This window comes from Strix aluco, chromosome 7 (assembly GCF_031877795.1).
Source record: "Strix aluco isolate bStrAlu1 chromosome 7, bStrAlu1.hap1, whole genome shotgun sequence".
Lineage (NCBI taxonomy): Eukaryota > Metazoa > Chordata > Aves > Strigiformes > Strigidae > Strix > Strix aluco.
Window position 1 is genome coordinate 14,054,906 of NC_133937.1, and position 21,201 is coordinate 14,076,106.

Here is a 21,201-nt window from a genome sequence, read left to right on the forward strand (position 1 = left end):
CTACAGCGTTGGTAGCAAAGCAAGAGAACAGCTGCCCTGCTCCACTCCACTCATTGCAGGGAAGGCAGCGGGGAAGAGTTTATGAACTGTAATTACCAGCTTACCCACTCAGGCTCCTTCCTAAAAGGAGAGTCATTCATCATCCTCTTTTGTGCTACCGACTCCTTAAAAGGCCTACTCGGCTTTAACTCCAGCGTACCCCACCGCAGCCGGGCTCCCCAAGAGCCCGCGCCAGGGCTACCTCGATGGATTTCACAGGGCGCATCGCGCCGCTCGCCGGCCTTATTTGGGAAACCCGAACTCCGTGAGGCTTGGCACAACCTCAGTGACCGAGCAAGCCCTCCTAAACCTGGAGCTCTGACAGAGATTTAATGGGCAGGAACCGCAGATTACCATGGGCTCCTAGCGCCGGCGAGAAACAGGAATGGGAGCGAAAAGGGAGGGCGGGCTGACGAGGCACCGAGCGAAGCTTGCAGAGTCAAAAACAACCCCGAAGCGGCCCGACGAGGAGCCCTCGGAAGGGCTTTGCGAGTGTTTGGCGTAAAGATCTTCAGGAAGGAGGAAAAGGAAGGCCGGGAGCGAGCGAGCGAGCCGGCGCAAACCAGGCGGGCAAGTCGCCAGCGGCCCGGGGACCCCCCCGGCCGGCGGCCCGGGGACCTCCGCCGGTACGCGCTCACACTCGCACACACTCACACGCAGACATACATCACACACACACACTAGTCGCCGGGCAGGGCGGGGGGCGGAGCGGCGCCGGGCCCCCAGCAGCGCGGCCGCCGCCCGCCCCCCGCACCCCCGCGGCGGGCGGGAGGCCTATGGGGGCGCGGCGCCGCTGCCGGAGCGCTGGGAGCCCCTCCCCGCCGCTGCCTGCCGGACTGGGAATAAAGACAGATAGCGGGGCAGGCACCGGCCGGGCGGGGAGGGAGAGCGCGGAAAGTTTCCTGCGGAGCCCGCGGGCGGCGGCGGCGATGCCCGTGCTGCGCGGAGCGCTGGGGCTGGGCGGGCGCCGCCGGCCTTAGGGGGAGCGAGAGCGGCGCGGGGCCCGGCAGCGAGCCCCCGGCCCGGCCCGTCCTCCCCTCCCCTTCTTCTCTCCTCCGGGCAGCAAGGAGGAAGCGCCCCGGGCAGGGACGGGAAAGCGGCGCGGCCGGAGCGCGGGGAGGGGGAGCGGCACGGCGGGGACAGCCGCCGCCGCCGGCAGAGCCCGGGGGAAAGATGAGCTTGTTGTCAGCCATCGACACCAGCGCCGCGTCCGTCTACCAGCCCGCCCAGCTCCTCAACTGGGTCTATCTCTCGCTGCAAGACACGCACCAGGCCAGCGCCTTCGATGCCTTCAGACCCGAGCCCTCCTCGTCCCAGCACCCCGACCTCGGCTACACCAAGAGCACCCCGGAGCTGGGCTCCTCGCTCAGCTCCAGCTATCTCAACAGCTTCTTCCAGCTCCAGCGGAGCGAGGTGAGTCCGCGCCGCCGTCGCCGCCACCCAGCCCCCGGCCCGCCGCCCCCGGCCCCCTCCGGGCCGCAACCGCCATGATGCCTCCCCGCCTCGAGCCGGGACCGAGCCCGCCGGCGGGACGGGGCAGCTCCGCTCCGCGCCCCGCAGGGCGCGGGGGGGGGCTCTGCCGGCCGCGCAGGCTCCGGCCCCCTCCTGCCCCGCCGGAGCCCGGCCCGTTAGCGGAGGGAGCGCCGGGCCCGCCGCTCCCCCCGCCCTCCCCCGCTAACGGGCCGCCGGCCGGGGCGAGGCGCCGCCGCCGGAGCGGCATTGGCGAAGCCGCCGCCGCCGCCTCCCGCCAGCGGCGAGGGGCGCCCGTGTTGACAGTCGGGTCAATGGTTACACCGATTTCCCTTGCGCGGCCGGGACGGTGCCAGAGGTGCGGGGGGTGGCGGGGGCGACGCACAAAAGCAGTGCTACATCGTAACAACGTGCAAGAATCCCACCCCACTTTTTTTTTTTTTTTTTAAGTGGTGTTTAAGAACCTTAATATAGAGAATATGTGTAGTTTAAGAGAGATTAGAGGCCGGCGTTATTTCAAAGGAAGAGACATAAAGAGGAACATGACAAAAACAGTGAAAAAAGTTTTGCGCATGTTTCATAACGCAAGAACAAGACTAAATGAATCCAAAGGGAAGGAAGCTAAAAAACTGGGGTATGCAAAGACAATTCACCGTGGAACTCCCTGTCACAGGAAGTTGTTGAGGTCAAGCACTTCTGCATTGGAGGGATTTCACATGCGTGGGGATACAGCAAGGTGGCACCTCGCACACCACAGCTCGCAGCCTTTCCAGAAAAGATCCAACAACGGTTTGGTCCCTACCATGGGGCTTTTGTCACAGGCATTCAACAGTGGCTCCATTCGACGAGGGTTAGACGGGATGTGCATCAGACCCGCTGTGGCACTTCCCAGAGAATGACATTTCAGAGTCCTCCCAGTGCCATTTACGTTAAAGCATAGGTTTAAAATGCATTCTCAGTCAAAATACATATTTATGTTCTGTCAGCAAAGGTATGGGGTAGTTAATTAAAAACAAATCAAATTCCCCAGCTGCTCTGGTGTTATAGCTGTTAACAGTTAAGAGCCAGTGTTATATATACACATTTTTTTCTTTAATTAGAAATTCTTCCTTAAGAATTTCACAGAGCACATCCAGTCTCAAAACAGGCACTATTTTTGAAAGTATATAGTTCAAAATTATGTACGCAACCTCATTAAGCACAACAAAACAAACCCAGTTTAAAAATACGCAGATTTAACGAGCATATTGGTTTTGCTAAAGGACAAAGAGGCAGTAGAATTGCAACCTCCAGGTACCTACCTGTTGATTACAAATTGTAGATTTTGCCCTTCTCTGCTTGGCTTACAAGCTTTGTGGTGCCCAGGTAGCGGTAAGACTCCGGGAGTTTGGCCTACATGGACTCTCTCCAGACTGGGACTGCATTCAGGTCTGCATTTGTTCAAATCGGGATGCATTCTGCTCACAAAGGGTCCTTTTTCTTCTCTGGAGAAAAAGGAAAAAACCAAGTAAATGGAGGCTGCATCCAGGAAGCCTTTGAACAGTCTCTGAGAAACAGTCTTCTAGTTTCCCCCCGAGTTAATTTTCTGCTTCTACTATACTGTTTGCAAGTAGGGGCTAATCCTTTTGTCACACACTCTCCCTTTCCACATGGCTCACATTTCTTCCCAGTTTTTTTCCCCCCAAAAACTGTTCTCTCCTTTCTTCTGGAAAAGCATTTCCCCAGTATACCAGGCCTTCCCCAAGCTCCTGCTTCAGCCCCAGCTCCGAGCAGTCAGCCCCTTTGCCGCTTCCCCCTGGCCACGCTGCTTTCGGATCCCAGCCATCACCTTAGCTGCATTTCTGCATGGATTCCTGTCATCCATGGGCTGGATGGATGAACTTTATTCTGCTCTTTTTAACCTCATTACGGTTTCCTGAGGCACATGAATGACAACAACCGAGAATGCCAGCTGTCTAGAAGGCCTAGAGCATTCACCGTTCGGGAAATAAGGAGCCATTTCATTCTGTACAAATATTTTAATATTTTTAAAAGATCAAGCATGTTAGTTTCTTCCAGTTGGTTTTCCAGCCTGTGACGACAATAGCATTGACTGTGTGACTGATAGAGACACTTCTGTGTTTCCAGTTTTTACCTGAACTGTGTGTTAATACAGGGTAACCTAAAGAGAGGGAAGGGTTATAGCCACCTCATACAGCATGGGAATGCATCTGCCCTCCTGGATGTACCCCGAAGAAAGTAGAGAACCCTTTAGCTCCCCAGGCTAACGCTGCCTGCTTATACAGCAGCTTTCATTCAAAGGTTTAGAAAGCATTGGAGATACTGTTGCTCAAAAAAACTTCTGTCAATATGTTAGATGCTCTGTTCTTCCCAGAAACTGGAATCTAGACTGCTTTTTTGGCAGGAGTCACCCGAGAGTTTCCTACAATGTCATGCTCTCAATTCTTGAGATTCTAACATCTGTTTATTTGCAGATGCCATTGGGTATACACTACGTAAAATTATTTTGGGGAGCATTAGTACTGTATGCTGCTTTTGCATCAAGTGGGCTTATGCTATCTTTGGAACAACACATAGCTTTCCACAGTTAAACTGTTGACTGTTTTCTACACAGTGCTTGCTTTCGTTGGCATTTTTTTTCCCTCCCAGTTTTGTCCTGGGGTGGCTTAGCCTGGAGCCGAGCTGTGACAATGATTGACACATAGCTGTACACAATATTTGGAAAGTGACCTAATGAGGGGCCAAAATAGCAACAGATTGAGAAACCATAGGATCATAGGGTGCAAAATAGTCGCGCGTCCTGTATGTTGCCTTCCAATTGAAAATTTCTGGAGAAGAATGCTTGGAATAAGAGACAGTACTTGTGAAAAGTTGCTATTATACAGGGTTTGCAAGTCTGCATGGCAGTGCCTGTGTATGTGACTTGCATGCTGACCAAAGGAACAGGACAGAAAAAAAAAAAAGTGCCAGCACCCACAGAGTAGTCTTGCACTTCACCAAGATTTTTGTCCTCCAGACTTTTTCCACTACAATGGATGCCTTCTAAATAAACATGATGAACACAGCTGTTTGGTGCATAAAAGCCCATTGTACCAGGAAAAAAAGCAATAATAAAGGTTTAAACAGTAAAGCGACAATGAGTGTTTTGTTCCATATGCAAGACTCATTTTGCAAAACAGACCTGCTTTAAATAAAACTTTACTGCAGCGTTTATTGTCCTAGATATGAAATGAAGGCATGTTAGAACATTAAGATGCATTAAATTGGCTATTGAATTGAGCTCCACCCTCATTATAACACCATCCGTCAGAGCCAAGTATTTGAGGTTTTGTTGTGGGGCTGGTTACATGGGATTTAATGTGTTTGAGACACAGCCAGGTAACTGTGGCTTCGTGTCATTGAGTGGTATAATTGAGTAGCCTAGAATAAGAGTGTAAGAGAGTCATATGGTATTTTTCTGTACTCACAATAGGCATCCTACCAGATCAATGATGACTTTGGTCAAGAAGAGTCAGCAACCAGTAACTAGAAATTACCACACTATAATCCTCAGACTTGTTTCTTTGGACGTAGAGTGCTAATTCTGGTGCAAGCCAATATTTACACACAAGAAGGAGCCTGTGTCCTAATGAATTCTTTGCCCATGTACAATAGTGTACGTGTCTTTCCAAGATGGGAATTCCTTCCAGAAACCTCTATGGTAGCCACTTTCCAGACCTAAACCAGATCTTATTTAAGCACAAATATAACTACATATACAAGATTAGAAAATAATCACTCTTTTCAAAAAGTAGTTCATGTTTCTGACTCAGGGACTTCCAGATCCAATCCTTATAGGCAAAGCAAGAACTAATTGGGAATGAGAGAACATGAGCTACAGTAAGGTGCAGATCACTCAGAAAGAAAATTTGTGGAATTAAAAAAAGTTTAGACAGTGTACTGTGGAAAATAACATTCAAACCCCTGTAAAACAGAAGCAGGTCTGAAATACTGGGATAGATACTGCTTATCAGGCAGCTTCCCAAAGAAGAAAAGTTAATATGACTGTGACATTCATATATTAATAACAACAACAAAATCCCATGAAACACTGTCAGGAACAAAAATGTATGGAAGGAAGTTGGCGTTTCTGCAGTAAATACATTTTATATCAAACTTGTTTTTCATCTGTCTTTCATGGAATTAGAGGAATACACACTAGCCTGATACTTGACAAAGAAAGATCTGTTATTTAGCCTAGATGAATTAATTTGGAGGATGATTATAAGATTTAAAAAAAACCCAAAGTGTTTCACCATTCTCATAGTACCAAAAGAATACAGGGATTGCCATACAAGATCAGGCCACTGACCCACTAAATTAAGTGTCATATCTCTGAGAACAGCCATGATTAAAATATTTAAAAGCAAGAAAAAGACACCTTGTAAGAGGCTGCTAACAACCAGTACAGTCTTAGGGCAAATACAACAGAGACGTGGATTAGCAGAAATTGCCACATGCTCCAAAACATTTCTCATTCCCTTCACTTTGTGTAATATTGTTGGTTATTCTAACACAGAGCATATTTCTGATCCACAGAGTGCTTAATGTGCTCAGCACTGCTGTCAGGACTTCTTGCTTCTCACTTGCAGACTAAACAACCACAGTATTATCTCCTCTTATTTAAGCATAATTATGGACAGGGTAATACAGTATACAGCTTGCCTGCAGTACGTGAAGGTATCCTTCAAATATAGTGATTATTTGGTTTGATTTCTTCATCTTCATTTTTCTCACTATTTTTCATGTAAGTCCTAACATTTCAGGGCCCTTATCATTCTGCAAATTTTATTGGAAAGGGAATAGCTCAACAGTTCCTGTACTAGAGGAACTTGTTCTCTACCTCAGGATGATTGTACATTACAGATATTTTGTGGCTACTTAAAGTGCCAGTCAACTCCTTTCAGACCTTTTTTCAAGAAGTTAAATGTCAATTCTCACATTGGTTCTTGTAAGAGATTTCAGGGAGCTGAATCTCTGTTGTCAGGAGACAGTATGCTTTTGGGGATCTTGGTGGCATCAGCCTCCTCTGCCCTCCCACACAGCCAGCTCTAGAGCCCTTTTGATGATAATGCCTCAGCACAAGAAGCGCAGCTTTCACAGCCCACTCTATTCTGGACTCAAAGTCTCAGATCCTGTTACAGGTATTTGAGCTAACAACTCCTCTCTTTCCATTTCCAGTTGGATATATGCTTTAAAATTCAGTTTAAGTCTAGAAGCATTCTTTTTTGCTCCCTGTTCTTACTTCTGTAGCCATGGCCTCCTGCTTTGCTACTTCTGTCTTTGGAAAACACTCTCTTTTGCCAGGGAGCAAAAAAACCATATGTGAATGTACTATAGGAAGTGGATTCTGAAAATAAGATCTATATTTTGTATAAGTGGGAAACTCAAGTTATCATACAAATTACACTCTTCCATTTGTATTCCCTAGGTATGGCTTTAGACTTCTCTCTATGATTAAAAAAAAGTGCACTGTACTGCATATGATAGATAATCTTATTCTTCACACTGAGGCTGAATTACCTAATAGGAATTTGATTGCAGAAGGGAATACACAAGAGCCAGATTTGGTTCTCTTAAGCAAGTACTCTAAATACAGTTATATTGCTTTTACTCAGGCTTCCTTACCTAAGAACAGCAGAAAGCTCCCAGAATTAAGAAGTGAAGGTGTGTTGAAGTTACTCCAATAGCCAGAGACTCCTTTGTTGCTTTCTTACCCTCCCCACACCTGAAGCAAATGCTGCTGTAGCGCTGCAGTGCACCTGTGCTACCTCTAGCTTTAACTAGTTCAAACATGATTTACAGCTGGGCCTTAGATCATGGAGACAAAAGTATTATCCACCATAGTCTTCTGCAGCTACTTAGTATCACATCAAAGGCTGAACCATGTTTGGAAAGCTGGCAAGAGCTAAAATATTAATTGCTGAACCTAAATCAAAGTCTTCTAGAAGAGGGATATGGGCTTTCTGCTTTACTGTTGATTTCTTTCTGATAGGTAAAATAGAAGATTGACCAATTGTCTGTATTCCTCCTAATTAGTTGAAAACTATTGCTAACTCTTTTAAATCACTTGGGACTTTGTTTTTATGCAAACTCCTGGGTGAGAGGAGCACTAGCATTCACTTTCTGTCTCACAGATGCATCCATGTCTCAAAAAACTTGCTAGGCAATACATAGAAGAAAAATCCCAACCCATAATTAGAGGCAAAAGCAGGTAGAATTCTTGTTACAATTCTATTTTATAGACACAGCTTTCAGTTACAGTTATTTTATACGTTTACGGTGTCTTCCATCCCAAGGCATCCAAACAAAGGGGTGATGTAACTGTGTGTTGGGTAATGATTTTTCATCCCTTCTTTTGCTCTGCAGACACGCACTCGGTTAGTCAGAATAGAAAAGGAAGATCCTTCTCCAATGAACTGCACAAATGATCAAACAAGTCTGACTTGAACCAATATATTCACTGATGAACTGTATGGAAGGAATGGATAACCAAAAGGTGTAGGAAACTGCTTTTATTCAAAAGCCAATCCCTCTTTCCCATCACACACACACACACACACCCCTTTTGTTATTTATTTCAGGGATTTTGTGGAGTTGCACAAGATAGATAGCAAACAACTTTTATCAATGGTCCTGTTACTTTGGTAATAAACAATTAGAAGAAAAGATCACATTATTGACAGTCACTAGGTGAGGCTTAACGCAAAGAAAAGTTTTCTAGTTCAGAGTTTAAGTGTGCCGTAAAAGGGATTTAAGCAATATTTAAACCTAAGACCAGAGGATCTTTTCCATGCTACTTCAAGAAGGATGAAAAAGAATGACACAGTGCAGTTGCAGGAAGGTTCAAGCACAGATATTACAAAGCTAAATCATACAATACTGATAATATGTGTTTGCATAGAAACAAAAGCAAATGTGCTCTGTTATCTAAACTAGATGCATACATACAAATGCTGCCTCAGAAGTGATACCTTAAAGCTTCTGAATGGTTTCATGAAATGTAACAGTTGGTTTATTTTCCCCAGGAAAATTTCAAGCAACCTGATGCTCATTTTGCCACTCTCCTGAAATGCCCTTCTTCCTCTTCTAGAAAGCCACAATGAAATGATTAAATTACATGGGAAGAATATAAGTCTTTGCTTCATGGCAGTTTACTTAGATTCTGTCTGGGTTCCAGAGAAGTTATAATGGATCAAAGGAACCAATTAAGTTTTACAAAGCTGTTCAAATCTTACAGCAATGCTGACATAATTCAGACAGACAGTATTCTAAGTCACAACTTAGATCACTTCTTTTTTCCTGCAGGTTTTTATTCTCAGAAACGTTACAAACAATCTGTGATCTACTAAAAGTAGTACCTGAAATTATAGACAGATTCAGTTGAGGAAAGCAGAATAAATGCAGGGTTACGAGGCCTGGGCTTTGTCTGTGTCCCTCATTGTCTAGCCAGACCAGTGCAGCTGTTGAGAGTTTTGGTGGTTTTTAAATTTTAACATATCACAAGCCCAGCCCATTACTTTCTGTAATGTGTTTTGGTGTAAGCAAATACTAACAAGTCCAATACCTCGACTAAGAGAAATTTTAAGGAGACTCTTGTAGACCCCTTTGCTTAGCTCTTTCAACGGCTGCTGATAGGAGAGCTGTTGCATGGTCTTCCAAACCTGTATCTTAGGAAATACATTTTATTTTTCTACAGATTTAGTTTGAAGATAAGCAAATGCCCCTCATGGTCCAGGACTCTTGCTCTCATATCCAAAGCAGAAATATGTTCCTGCTGTATTAAACGACCACCCACACCTACTCCCTGCACATGGCAGGATTTGGTGTCTCTTTTGAATGAACACAAGTGCAATACCCTAGAAGGATCACAGGAATCTGGAAATCTATATTTGCATCTCATCCAGCTAACTGCCAACCAACCAAACATTCTAAAAGGATCATCTTGCTCCCATAGATTTCTCCTGCCAACCTAGGGGTTCCAGGTTTCTAAATTTGGTTGCGATTGTAGCAGGGGAGTCAGAGCCTGTATTTCTTCACACTAAGCCAGCCTGCAAGACAGCTATTTGTGTATAATCATTAGGGTTGTGGATACCTGTGGTTGAACAGAAAGCAAAGGAACTATTGTACAGCATTGCATCCTGAAAAAGAGCTCTTAAGAGGGTTTGAACATCAGTGGCCCTTGAAATACAAAGGTGTTCTTACAACCATCTTTCTCCAACATACATTGCAACTGAAATTAATAGAGTAATAAATTCATTCCTCTAACAGACCAAACCTGGAAAAAGAAATCCTTAAGTCTACTTGGAAATCAGATTACTCAATTGTTATTTTATAATTTATTTGAAGCAGATTGTGAAGTTTTAGGTTTATTCACTCAGATTGCACTTCAAGCTGTGCTGTATCACAACTGATTAAGAGGGTGGTTTTAAATGTAGATAAAGCTATCTAAAAGCTGGAGCCACAAAATGAAATTCCAGCCTGTCATTTAGTACATGGAAATAATTTATTTTCCTCACTATATTCAATTTAATAAAAGTTTTTGTCTTCCCATGAGTGCAGGAACTGAGGCCCTGAGCGCATTGCGAGGGGCCCATTCTGGGCAGATGATGTATTGTTTCTACCTCTGACAGCGACCTTAGCTTTGCCTCTTTTAAACTTTGGCAGCCATCACAGAGGTTTCTGTGCCAAGAAGGCATTACTGAATGTAAATGATATAAACAAATCTGTCTCAGACTTAAAGTTCTATTTAACCCAAAATGGACATTTCTTAGCAAAACCTTTCATCACGCAAGAGCTGCACAGGAGGCAAATGCTTTTCTAAGTGTGTCTTTAACAGGCACATATCTATTTCTGGGTGTTATTTTTCTTATGTTTGGAGTGTCAAAAGACCCACCAAATGAGAGGAAACCCGACTCTTGTTTTTCAAACTGCAGGTCAGATTGAGACAAGATTTCCTGCAGGAAACAGAGATGTTAACAGAAAGTGCAGGGGTCAAAACATGTCCATCCGTTTCTCCCCTCACTTTATGCTATACAACCTTCATAACCTCCTCCTAGCCCAAGAACCCTGTCTCAACAAAATAGGCTTGTTTTTTGACAATGTGAGGAGGCAGTGGGATTGAGGTGTCTGGAAGAGGCCCTCCCTGTGGCCCTCTCTCAGAAAGGTCAGGGAGGTTGGCGATCTGCAGCCAGGGGGAGACTCAGCTGCAGGCGGTCAAGGGACAGGCCAAGAAATGAAAGCTCCTGTGGGGATGTGTTAAAGTAATTTGCAACGTGAATGGTCTCCGTTGTCCCTAGTATAGTGCTCATGTGTTAGAGCTTCTAACATAAGTGGGCAGTTGTTTAGTGTTCAGCAGATGAAAAGGATCCCTACAGAGCTTGGTGCAAGATTTAGAAAGTTCCTCCAAGATTGTGCACCTCTGACCAGAGGAAATCTCTGTGCTCTCCTTTCCTACCTTTCCACATATGCCATTAAAGGCTTTTTGTGAGGTCCCCATACATTGTGTAAAACAAGGGTCCTCACAGATATCCACAGCAAACCTTTCCCTGAGGCTGAAATAAGGAGGATCACACTACTAGCGGAGAGCTAAAAGGCCTGTCTGAGATTCAGTAAGCCTGAAGATGGTGACTGAGCAACTTCTTCACTGTCACTGTTTTGTTACTTCTATACCACTATATAGTAGATGGGGACCAGCATTTTTTTAAGATCTAAAGAGGTGTGAAACTCATTGGAGGCTTTGGATCAAGATGTTAAATCAAGGCGAGATGATGGCATGCACTGCTCTTCAACCTTGCCATGAGTTGAAGATACACCAGTCATGCACAGAGGAGTGTTGCACCCACTTGCTGTTCTGCAGAGTCCCAGCAGTGATGAGCAATTACAACCTGAGAAGCCATAACCAGCTGAGCTGTCAGATCTGGAATAACTAGATTAGAAGATGTATCCACTGGATTAAAGATTCATTGCCCTACCATTGACTCACTTCATGACAACTGACAAGTCATGCTGCATTCGTAGTTGTCTCCTTAAGATACTGTTTCTGCAAAAGGAAAGTCCTAGTGCCATCTATCTGAAAATATTTAGAAGTAGGCATTAGTGTTAGCAGCTTAATATAAGCATGTATTTATCTAAAACCCCCTGCAGAAGGATGAATTAAGGTAATCTAACTAGCCAGGAATGTATTAATTAAGGTTTACTTGGGTAATCTACATTTATCTGTGTTTTTAGATGAGGAGCTTAGGTAATTCACATTTTACTAAAGTCAGCCCAAAGACCAGATTTTTTGACAGCTAGCTTAAACATTGAGTTCAGAAGGAAACAGAAGCCCAAGTCTTTTTTTCTTCCTCCAGGCAAACATTTTCTTTACTGAGTGATGAGTTTTGACTGCCGTTGTCCGATGATAAAATGTTACTGAGTAAACTCTTAAACTGTTTGCTGTAAAACTATGATTTATCAGAGGAGCTAAAGCAGACATAAGCCATACAGGAGCAGTTTTTGAGGTTTTCCAGTTCAGCCTTGGTAATTAAACTTCTGTATTTCTTCTGGCTCAAATTAATACAACTAAATTTATGACAGTATTTTCATTTAATCCCTCTATTTTCAGAAGGCTTTGAGGCTGGCCATAAACATTGATTCTGCATTGGACATTTTCTTTGGGGACAAAATCAGGGAACTGTTTTGACTACTTATAAAGAGCTGAAACACAGAAGAGTCACAGATTTGAAGTGCTCTTCTCCACACATGATCGTCTTCAGGTGCAACTTGGCTTTCACACATATTGCATGGCCCCACAGATAAATCACATGTCAGAAGCAAGCCTTGGGGCACTAGCAGAGAAGACAGATATAGGCCCTTAGGTTACAAGCCACTGAATTACTGTTTGGGTGGGTTCAGATTTTCCTCTCCAACATGAAAATAGCAATTGAGTGAGAGCAACGACTTATCTAGCCTACTGTTTTATCCATGACACAGCACGGGGATGTACTCAGTTCCTATCTTCATGAAAAACCAAGCTGATAACTTAAGCACCTTTTGACATTTCAATGCAGGGCTAATAATTAGCATGGCTAGTCTGGTTACTATCATACACGCTTCACAGACTGGAGAATGTTTATAATTTACAGTATATGAAAACCTTACTTTTCCCACACTGATGATAGGGCAACACAACAGCTTTTTCCAACAAACTTCAAACAGCCATGGCGCCTGCTGACTTAAACTTAACTCTGGAAGTTAAGACTGCCTTATTTTTGTTTGCTTTATTAGGTTGGCAACATACTAAAACAAAAATAAGTCATCAAAAATTCTTTGCTTGCTGCTTTTCAATTATAGACTATTTCATGCAGTGGAAGAATTGATGACTACGTTACAGGAATATTGAAATGCTGCAGGACCTCACTTCAGAATGTACAATTAAACAAACATGGAGAGAACCACTAACACAAATCATACTAAGTTATAGTTTGAGCAGGTTCTTTCACAAGTTCTTTAGAGAGACTTTTAAACAGCTATAAATAGAGAAGAATTTTTTAGTATGAGACAGCTGTGGGGTTTTTGTTTGTTTTTGCTTTTTTTAATGTTAACCCACTGGATTTCAGGTGGAATAGTCAAAATAATGATGCCACATCCAAAGGAAATTTTCCTGCAAAGGTGAATTACCTCTGTCAACTTCCATGTTAAATCCCTTAACTAGCAGAAACAAAGAGGGGCATCTACAAGGGATACTATGCACACAATCCAGCTGTTTGGGAGCATTATATGGCTTCTCCTTTCCAGTTTTAGCTATTGCACTTAAACAGCAGGTGTCTTCAAAGGGGCAAGATGTTGCATTTTCTTCATGCTCATTTGGCCAGTTTAAATATTGCTTTCTCTCTTCCATTTTAACTGGTGAGATATTGTGTAGGGGTACCAGTGTAGTGGGGTTTTTTTTGCACAGGGAGGGTTAAGGGGGAAGTGTTTTTTTTCAAAGTATAGATTTTAAATTCAAAAAGCCCCAAACAACCCCAAGAGCACCAAAAAAATATACTGGCCAGATACAGCCCGTCAACTGCTTCAACGAGCACAGGTCATTCTAGCTTCAGGTAACTGATGAATTAGTACCCCTTAATCACTGCCTTAAGGGTCGGGCAGCCACAAACTGAATTTAGGGCAGAAACTGAATTTTCCAGATACGCCTCTACATTTCCAGTCCCATGCCTAAAAGCTTTGCTTCTTAACTCCTACAAGTCCTAATAACAAGGTGCCATTCCCACATAAACAGGTTGCCATCACTTACTAACATCAGCTGTTCTGAAAGATAGGTAATCCTATCGCCTTTGGGCGGAATTAAATGTTGTCATAACTGAGATACTATCATGCCATCTGTGCTTTCTGCTCCCCATTAAAAAATATCTTCACAGTTAAAGCAGAAGACATACCAGTGGGAAATTTGAAAAGTAAGACTTGCCACCTATTTGTTGAAATGTTTTGGTTTTTACTGTGAGGGTGGTGAGGCACTGAAACAGGTTGCCCAGAGAAGTTGTGGTTGTCCCCTCCTTGGAAGTGTTCAAGGCCAGGTTGGATGGGGCTTTGAGCAACCTGGTCTAGGGAAAGGTGTCACTGCCCATGGCAGGGGGGTTGGAACTTTAAGGTCCCTTCCAACCCAAACCATTCTACGATTCTATGATATTCCTAACAGTACCATCATCTTTATTTTCAACATTAAACCATTGCTAAAAAAGAAGCTGAAGAGATAAATTCTGTTTCAGTGGTTCCTCATCCACATCTTGGCACATCAGTCCCAAAAGCTGTCTCTGAAAGGCAGGGACCAGCCAAGGGAATCAAGAGCATTTGCCAGATCATTCACTTAACTAGGAATTTCTTAGAATTAGTTAGATGATGGAACTCTTGAGTCACTCGCATATGTTACCCAACTGGAAATCAGAGTAAGGAAGCTATAGAAGACAATAGCTGCCTCTTTCACAGAGGACTACACTGCAACCTTATGATTACTTGCCCTTTAACTGGAAACACTTAGCAAACAAATAACAAATGAAGCCTTACTTCCCAACACCACCAACAGATACAGTTTAAAGATCTACTGAGAGGTTACCTTTGGAAAGTACAACACCAGATTTTCAGTTTAGTTCACATTCAAATAAGTCAACAAGTTTCATAGGAAGAAAAAAACAAACAAACAAACTTAAATTATCAGCTCAAACTACCCACCAAGCCAGTTTCTAAGTTTTACCATGAGGTCCCCCATCCTCCCAGTTCTGCAAGATAAGGGAATCCTGAATTCATTGCAGCTAGCCTGATGAGCCTTGTAATTAGGACATGCAGTGTGGTCTTCTGGCTTCTTGAGAGCCCTAACCCTTTCACTGCCAAATCCTTTCCTGCTATGGCTTAAAATGAGACTCCATTTGAGAGGTATTATTTGATGTATGCTTTTTAAAGAAATACGTTGTCTTTGCTAATAGCACACTATGAACACAAAGCAGTCACTGCTTTTGGTAGAATTCATCAGAGCTCATCTCCCTGCCACCTCCCAGATGGGTACCAATACACTTGAGACCAAAATGAGTCAGAATGCATTTCCCTCTTCTTCTCTATTTTCCTTTTTACTGTCATCTGTCTGAGACCATCAATATTCTCCCTGTCACTCTGATCATCCCCTGGACATCCCCTTTGAGTGTGAAGCTAATTCAAAGTTTTTGTTCAAATCCCTTCTTAAAAACCCCCTTGCAGCAGTACAAACACCTAGTAAGGGCTGAATTGCCGATTTGCTCAGTTAAGTGTCCCAGACAAAAAAACCATCCCGCTTTATGTATCTCAGCAATATTAATTCACCTCTTGTATTCTACAAAGACAAAATGGGCTAAATCACCATTTGCACATTCATCACATGTTCCTGAGCTTCTACTATTTGATTCCAGGGGCCAGGATGAACTTTCCCACCACCACCCTTATTATATAACTTGGTTTTTGGAACGGCTTTTTTCCTCATCATCTTCTGAAGAACTGGAGATTTCCACAGCTAGCAACAGGATGTAGCACCGTTTGTGCTGGTGCTCTTTATAGCATCTTTCAAGTGCCAGATTGATATGTTTTTCACATTGAGTCAGAGTTAAACTGATTTAAGATCATTTTCCAGGTCAGATTGGCAGGAACTGCTGAAGTGGTTTGCCTGACTCTATACCAGGAGGGATGGGCTGCATCTTGTGATAGTCTAGGAATTTTCCTTAATGAATTAATTGTCTCTTTGAAGCACCAGTGACATCAGCAATGTCCATCTTCTCCTTTACTGTCATCTTCTGGGATGTTATATTTGTGTCTTTTCCTTTTTCAACACTGGGCCTCAAGATGAATATAGGGCAGTATTTCATGGTGGCATGTGTAGACTGGATGTTTTGGCATGCCCAGCTTTGGCACAGATCGCACAAATGCCCTGCCAGCTGAACCAGGTGGCCACTTTCAGAGCCATGTATCATGCTTTGGCCACAGAGCCATTGGTGGCTGCTAAGATTATGATATACTGTCAGTACAGACTGTAGTTTGATGGGATCCTGGCCTTCAACAAGGCTTCTGGCTGCCATGGTTGAAACAATCAAAAGTTTGTAAATGTTTGCTGACAGAGTGGGCAAAACTGTGGTCATTGCAACCCTTACATATCTGTTTTGACCTGAAACATGCCAAGGGTTGGTGGAAGAGTGAATTACCTAATATCCAGTCATGGTGTCAAATTGCTCCCTTATAATGGGGGTAATAGCTCAATGTAAAGGATATGTAGAAAAGAAGATAGTCACCACTGCGAGCTTATGTCCAATTCAAAGCTTGCTGAAGGCAGCAGATAGATATGCTTAGTTTTGTAACTGGGTTGGCCCTGGGGACAGAAATAGCAGCCTCCTGATGGGCAGGAGTTATATATTCTACATCCCCAGGGGATGTACCAGATTTCAGCAATGGGTAGAGAATTTGGGATTTCACACATTGTGTGTCTATACACCCATGCTTCTATAAAAATCTGATAATAGGGAATTTGCAAAGTTACTGATGGGTGTAATGCATGTGAAGTACTTAAGAATCTCTTGGCAAGAAGGGCTCTTGCAAAGAAAGGTTTTGTATTATTCCAAGTGTATGGAAGAGAAAGTGGCTCCTAGGGAGACAAGAACTTCTTGAAGACCCTTAATTAATACTATTTTGGCATCCATAGCACTTCCCCTTCCTTTTAACAATTTGATGCCAAGAATTTCTCATTCCAGTAGTGTCCAATAAATCCTAGAAAATAAACTCCAGTGACCGTTGGAGGTATCTTTGGTTGCTTGATGGCTAAAGCAGCTAAAACCTTTTTGTTAGTTTTTGAAATAGCTTTTCCTTTTAAAAAGTACAGGTTTAACACCTGAAACAATGTGGCTGATTCTCCTCTCCGCAGCCAGAACATTTTGCACCAGCACAGAACTATGCTGTGCTGCAGGTAAAATGATGGGTGCTTCAGTGCCAGGACATGTGTGAAGTCCATCGTGAGACCAGACTCTGCTCTGTGGCCCTTTGAATTGATCCTGCTGCCATGCACCAGCTTCAGATTTGTAAGAGGGGTCAGTGGAGCTCAGCACGTTGTGTTTGACTATAGCAAGGGGTAGGTGAAGCAGATTATCTGTATGGTGGTGGCCTGCCACTTAGGCTGAATTTTTATTTACAGTATACACCATCTGCAGTGGGATGGGATTCAGTGATAGTTGGGACTCATCCAGGTAATTGTGCCTAGAGCTTCAGAATGATTCTTTCGATCGGTGACTGTCACCCAGAAAATGCACTCACTGTACAGACATCCTGAATGTTTGAGATCTCTGAGATAAATGTAATTCCATTTCAGATTTATTTCACAAACTCTAAATGAATTTCAGTGCATATCTACTATATGTATCTAACATATATAAACATATATGACATATATAAAGACTGTTGAAATATTCAGATTTAACAGCACTGAAAAACAAGGTCTCCACAGAGGCACAGATTGGACCTCTTCTTACCTTACTGTCCCATAAACCAGCAGTTATTCTCTGATGCCAGAATTACATGAGCATAGCATTACTGTGAGGTGTATCAGACCTAACATAGCAACACCCTGTGAAATATGTATCATCATTTCAGGGTGGAGAGGACTGTCAATAGTTGGTCCTGTTTCTACAGTGATTCATTACCATGTTATTTTTTTTTAAAGTTATTATTTGCTTTTTAAACTCCTACTACACTGTTTCTTTTGAGCCTTAACACATTGTGAACGAATCCTTGTTATCTCCATTAGGGAGATTAGCTATTTAGGTGATTATGGGTTTCCTGCTGTTCTAAAACTACTGAATGGCAAATTAGGAGCTCCTGATTTTGATTTGCAGATTGAGAGAGTGAAGATTCCATTGAGGTGAAGTACAAAAACTAGGTGTTTACTGTTTATCAGGAAATGTTTAAACCACAGCAGGTTTCCCCTTAGAAAATCCAAGACAGATGTAGATCTGAATGTTTCTTATTATTGTTTGAATATGGCACTCTATGTTGATTGTCTCATTAACCAGATTGGAAATTAAGAATTTAAATTTTTCTTGGTGTTCTTTTCCTTTCCCTGACTTCAGTACTGTTTGTGTAAATAGTTTTGGACACAAAAACGTTCCCTTTTATGGGTTGTTCTTTAAACTTTTTGCCTGCATATTCTAGCCATACCATGAATGCGGTATGATCAAACACAAGAAGGCTTAGTGGAAAGGTTGGACTAAGTGAACCATGGCAAGCTCAGTAGTTTCCTCAGCAGTGGTGTGACCAGCTCCATTGCCCTGCCTTCATGAAACCTCTTTATTAATGGCTCTCCTCAAATATGTAGCCATGTTCTTAATGAAAAAAAAAAACCCAACACATTTTTTCTGCTGTTTTTATCCTTCCTCTACTCAAATCAGTCTCAGAACAATCCTTAATACAGTACTGTGTTTCATGTGACTTTTTTCTTTGCTTTTGCAGGCTCTGAGCAGCAGTCTGTACAAGAGTGCATCGCCTTATGGCTCTCTCAATAACATTGTGGATGGGTTAAGCTCCCTCACTGAGCATTTCTCTGACCTGTCCCTTTCTTCAGAAGCCAGAAAACCCAGCAAGAGGCCACCTCCTAACTACCTGTGCCACCTCTGCTTTAACAAGGGACACTACATCAAAGACTGCCCACAGGTAAGGAATATACAATATTCTGGAAAAATCTTTGTGGAAATCTTCACCATTCCTTGGTTTAGTAACACAGCATTTGACTGAAATACTTCTTTAGAGTGAGTAGCACTGAAGAAATATCTTGAAAGTGACAAGCTAGCCATGTGTTCTTTTAATCTATTCTTTATCACAATACTGACAGAAGAAATATGCTATTTCATTTACCTAATAAGCATTACAAAAGATATTAATCTAGCACACGAATAAGTAGATTTTGGAAACTTTAAAAATGGCTACTATGTCATTTTCCATCACAGAGATTGTGTAAAATACGTTTTCAAGCAGTGCACTGTACAGTCAGTTTGGCAATGGCACTTAATAAAAATGTAACAAGTTACATATGCTAAAGGAGAAGAAAGCGTTACACTGGATGAGAACTTCAAATCAGTGTTGCAGTAACACAAGCTCCAAGTATTTATGTCTTTTGTTTCACAGAAGAGGTTTGCTGTACTTGGCAAGATGTGGTGGTTTTGGACTCCTAGAACTTTTTTGTACTGGCAAAGCTGGCAATATTTATTTCCTTAGAAAAGAGGTATAAACCAGTGTGCACTAAAACCACTCACCAATGGGCAATTTTTTTTCCTGAGGCCCCAAGCCACAGTGTGCAAGGTTTCTCCATCCTCTCAAGTTTCAGCTGGATGCAGTCGTGTTGCTGGCTTAAACTTTTCACAACTCCAACAATATTCTGTGTAGAGTCCCAAGGAAATTAAAATGCTGCCAATGTTCTAGAAATACAGATGTGGACATTACAGGCATCCATTTCACTACAACTTAACTTCCTACCCTCTTAATATGTGACTTTCAGCAGAACTGATCTGCGTAAAATGAACTACAGTTAATTTGCAGTTGAGGATGTCAGACATACGTAAGCCAAAACACAGGCAGAAAAGCATCTGCCAGCTGAGCAAGGTCAGCATGAAATCAGTTCTAATATCAGATGAGCTTTAACTAAGTATATTCCTCCTGCTATTATGTGTAGACTAAACTGTTCTCTTCATGGACTTTAGCTGTATATCTTTCATTAATTCTAATGAAAGATGTGGAATCAAAGTACATTTGCAGTCTTGGGTGTGGCACTCAAAAACATTTTTACTTCATATTATTTCAATATACGTTGAGTAAGGCAGTTTTCTTTAAGAAAAAAACTATGACATTTTCTTTGCTAGGAGATCAAAAATACTCTGGTTTGTATAGTTCTGTGTTTAATGTACTTAGTATAGCATGTTACTGCAAAACAGAGATAGGACCATGTAATAGCATACATTACTTAACAAGAGGATTAAAACTACAACTACTAAATATGCGGCAGCGCAAGAGTGTTCTGAACAGGGGGAGATGGCTGTGCTATGCTATGTAAGGGCTCGGTTTTGGGGCCACTCCTGTTTAACATCTTTATTGATGATCTAGACAAGGGGATCAAGTGCGCCCTCAGTCAGTTTGCAGACAACACCAAGTTGGGTGGGAGTGTTGATCTGCTCGAGGGTAGGGAGGCTCTGCAGAGGGATCTGGCCAGGCTGGAGCGATGGGCTAAGGCCAACTGTAGGAGCTTCAATAAGGCCAAATGCCGGGTGCTGCACTTGGGCCACAACAACCCCCAGCAGCGCTACAGGCTTGGGGCGGAGTGGCTGGAGAGCTGCCAGTCAGAGAGGGACCTGGGGGTGTTGATTGACAGCCGGCTGAACAGGAGCCAGCAGTGTGCCCAGGTGGCCAAGAAGGCCAATGGCATCCTGGCTTGTATCAGAAATAGCGTGGCCAGCAGGGACAGGGAAGTGATCTTCCCCCCCGTACTCAGCACTGGTGAGGCTGCACCTCGATGACTGTGTTCAGTTTTGGGCCCCTCACTACAAAAAGGACATTGAATTACTCGAGCGTGTCCAGAGAAGGGCAACGAAGCTGGTGAAGGGTCTGGAGCACATGTCATACGAGAAACGGCTGAGGGAACTGAGGTTGTTTAGTCTGGAGAAGAGGAGGCTGAGGGGAGACCTCATCGCCCTCTACAACTACCTGAAAGGAGGTTGCAGAGAACTGGGGATGAGTCTCTTTAACCAAGTAATGAGCGATAAGACAAGAGGTAATGGCCTGAAGTTGCGCCAGGGAAGATTTAGACTGGATATTAGGAAGTATTTATTTCCAGAACGGGTTGTTAGGTGTTGGAATGGGCTGCCCAGGGCAGTGGTGGAGTCCCCATCCCTGGAGGTGTTTAAGAGTCGGGCTGACCCAGCGCTGAGGGATATGGTGTAGTTGGGAACTGTCAGTGCTAGGTTAACTGTTGGACTGGATGATCTTCAAGGTCCTTTTCAACCTAGATGATTCTGTGATTCTGTGAAACCAAATGAATGCAGCAGGTCTCTGGACGATCAGTAAGTGCAAGCTGCAGCTCGCACAGATGGTCCCAAGTGAACATGTCAGTGTTGGAGCAGTAATGTG

General features: G+C 43.4%; 1 protein-coding gene across 2 annotated transcripts in view; it reads left to right on the forward strand.

The window, feature by feature from the left end:
- Window positions 1-836: 836 nt before the first annotated feature.
- The window catches only part of ZCCHC24 (zinc finger CCHC-type containing 24), a 121,860-nt gene continuing 101,495 nt past the window's right edge, over window positions 837-21,201 (forward strand). Inside the window, exons 1-2 of one of the 2 annotated variants that reach the window (XM_074830526.1) lie at window positions 837-1,452; window positions 18,538-18,738. In XM_074830526.1, the coding sequence (XP_074686627.1) occupies window positions 1,213-1,452; window positions 18,538-18,738 (441 nt within the window). In that variant the 5' untranslated portion in view covers window positions 837-1,212. The remainder of the gene's footprint in view (window positions 1,453-18,537; window positions 18,739-21,201) is intronic. The other variant, XM_074830527.1, reaches the window with a different exon arrangement.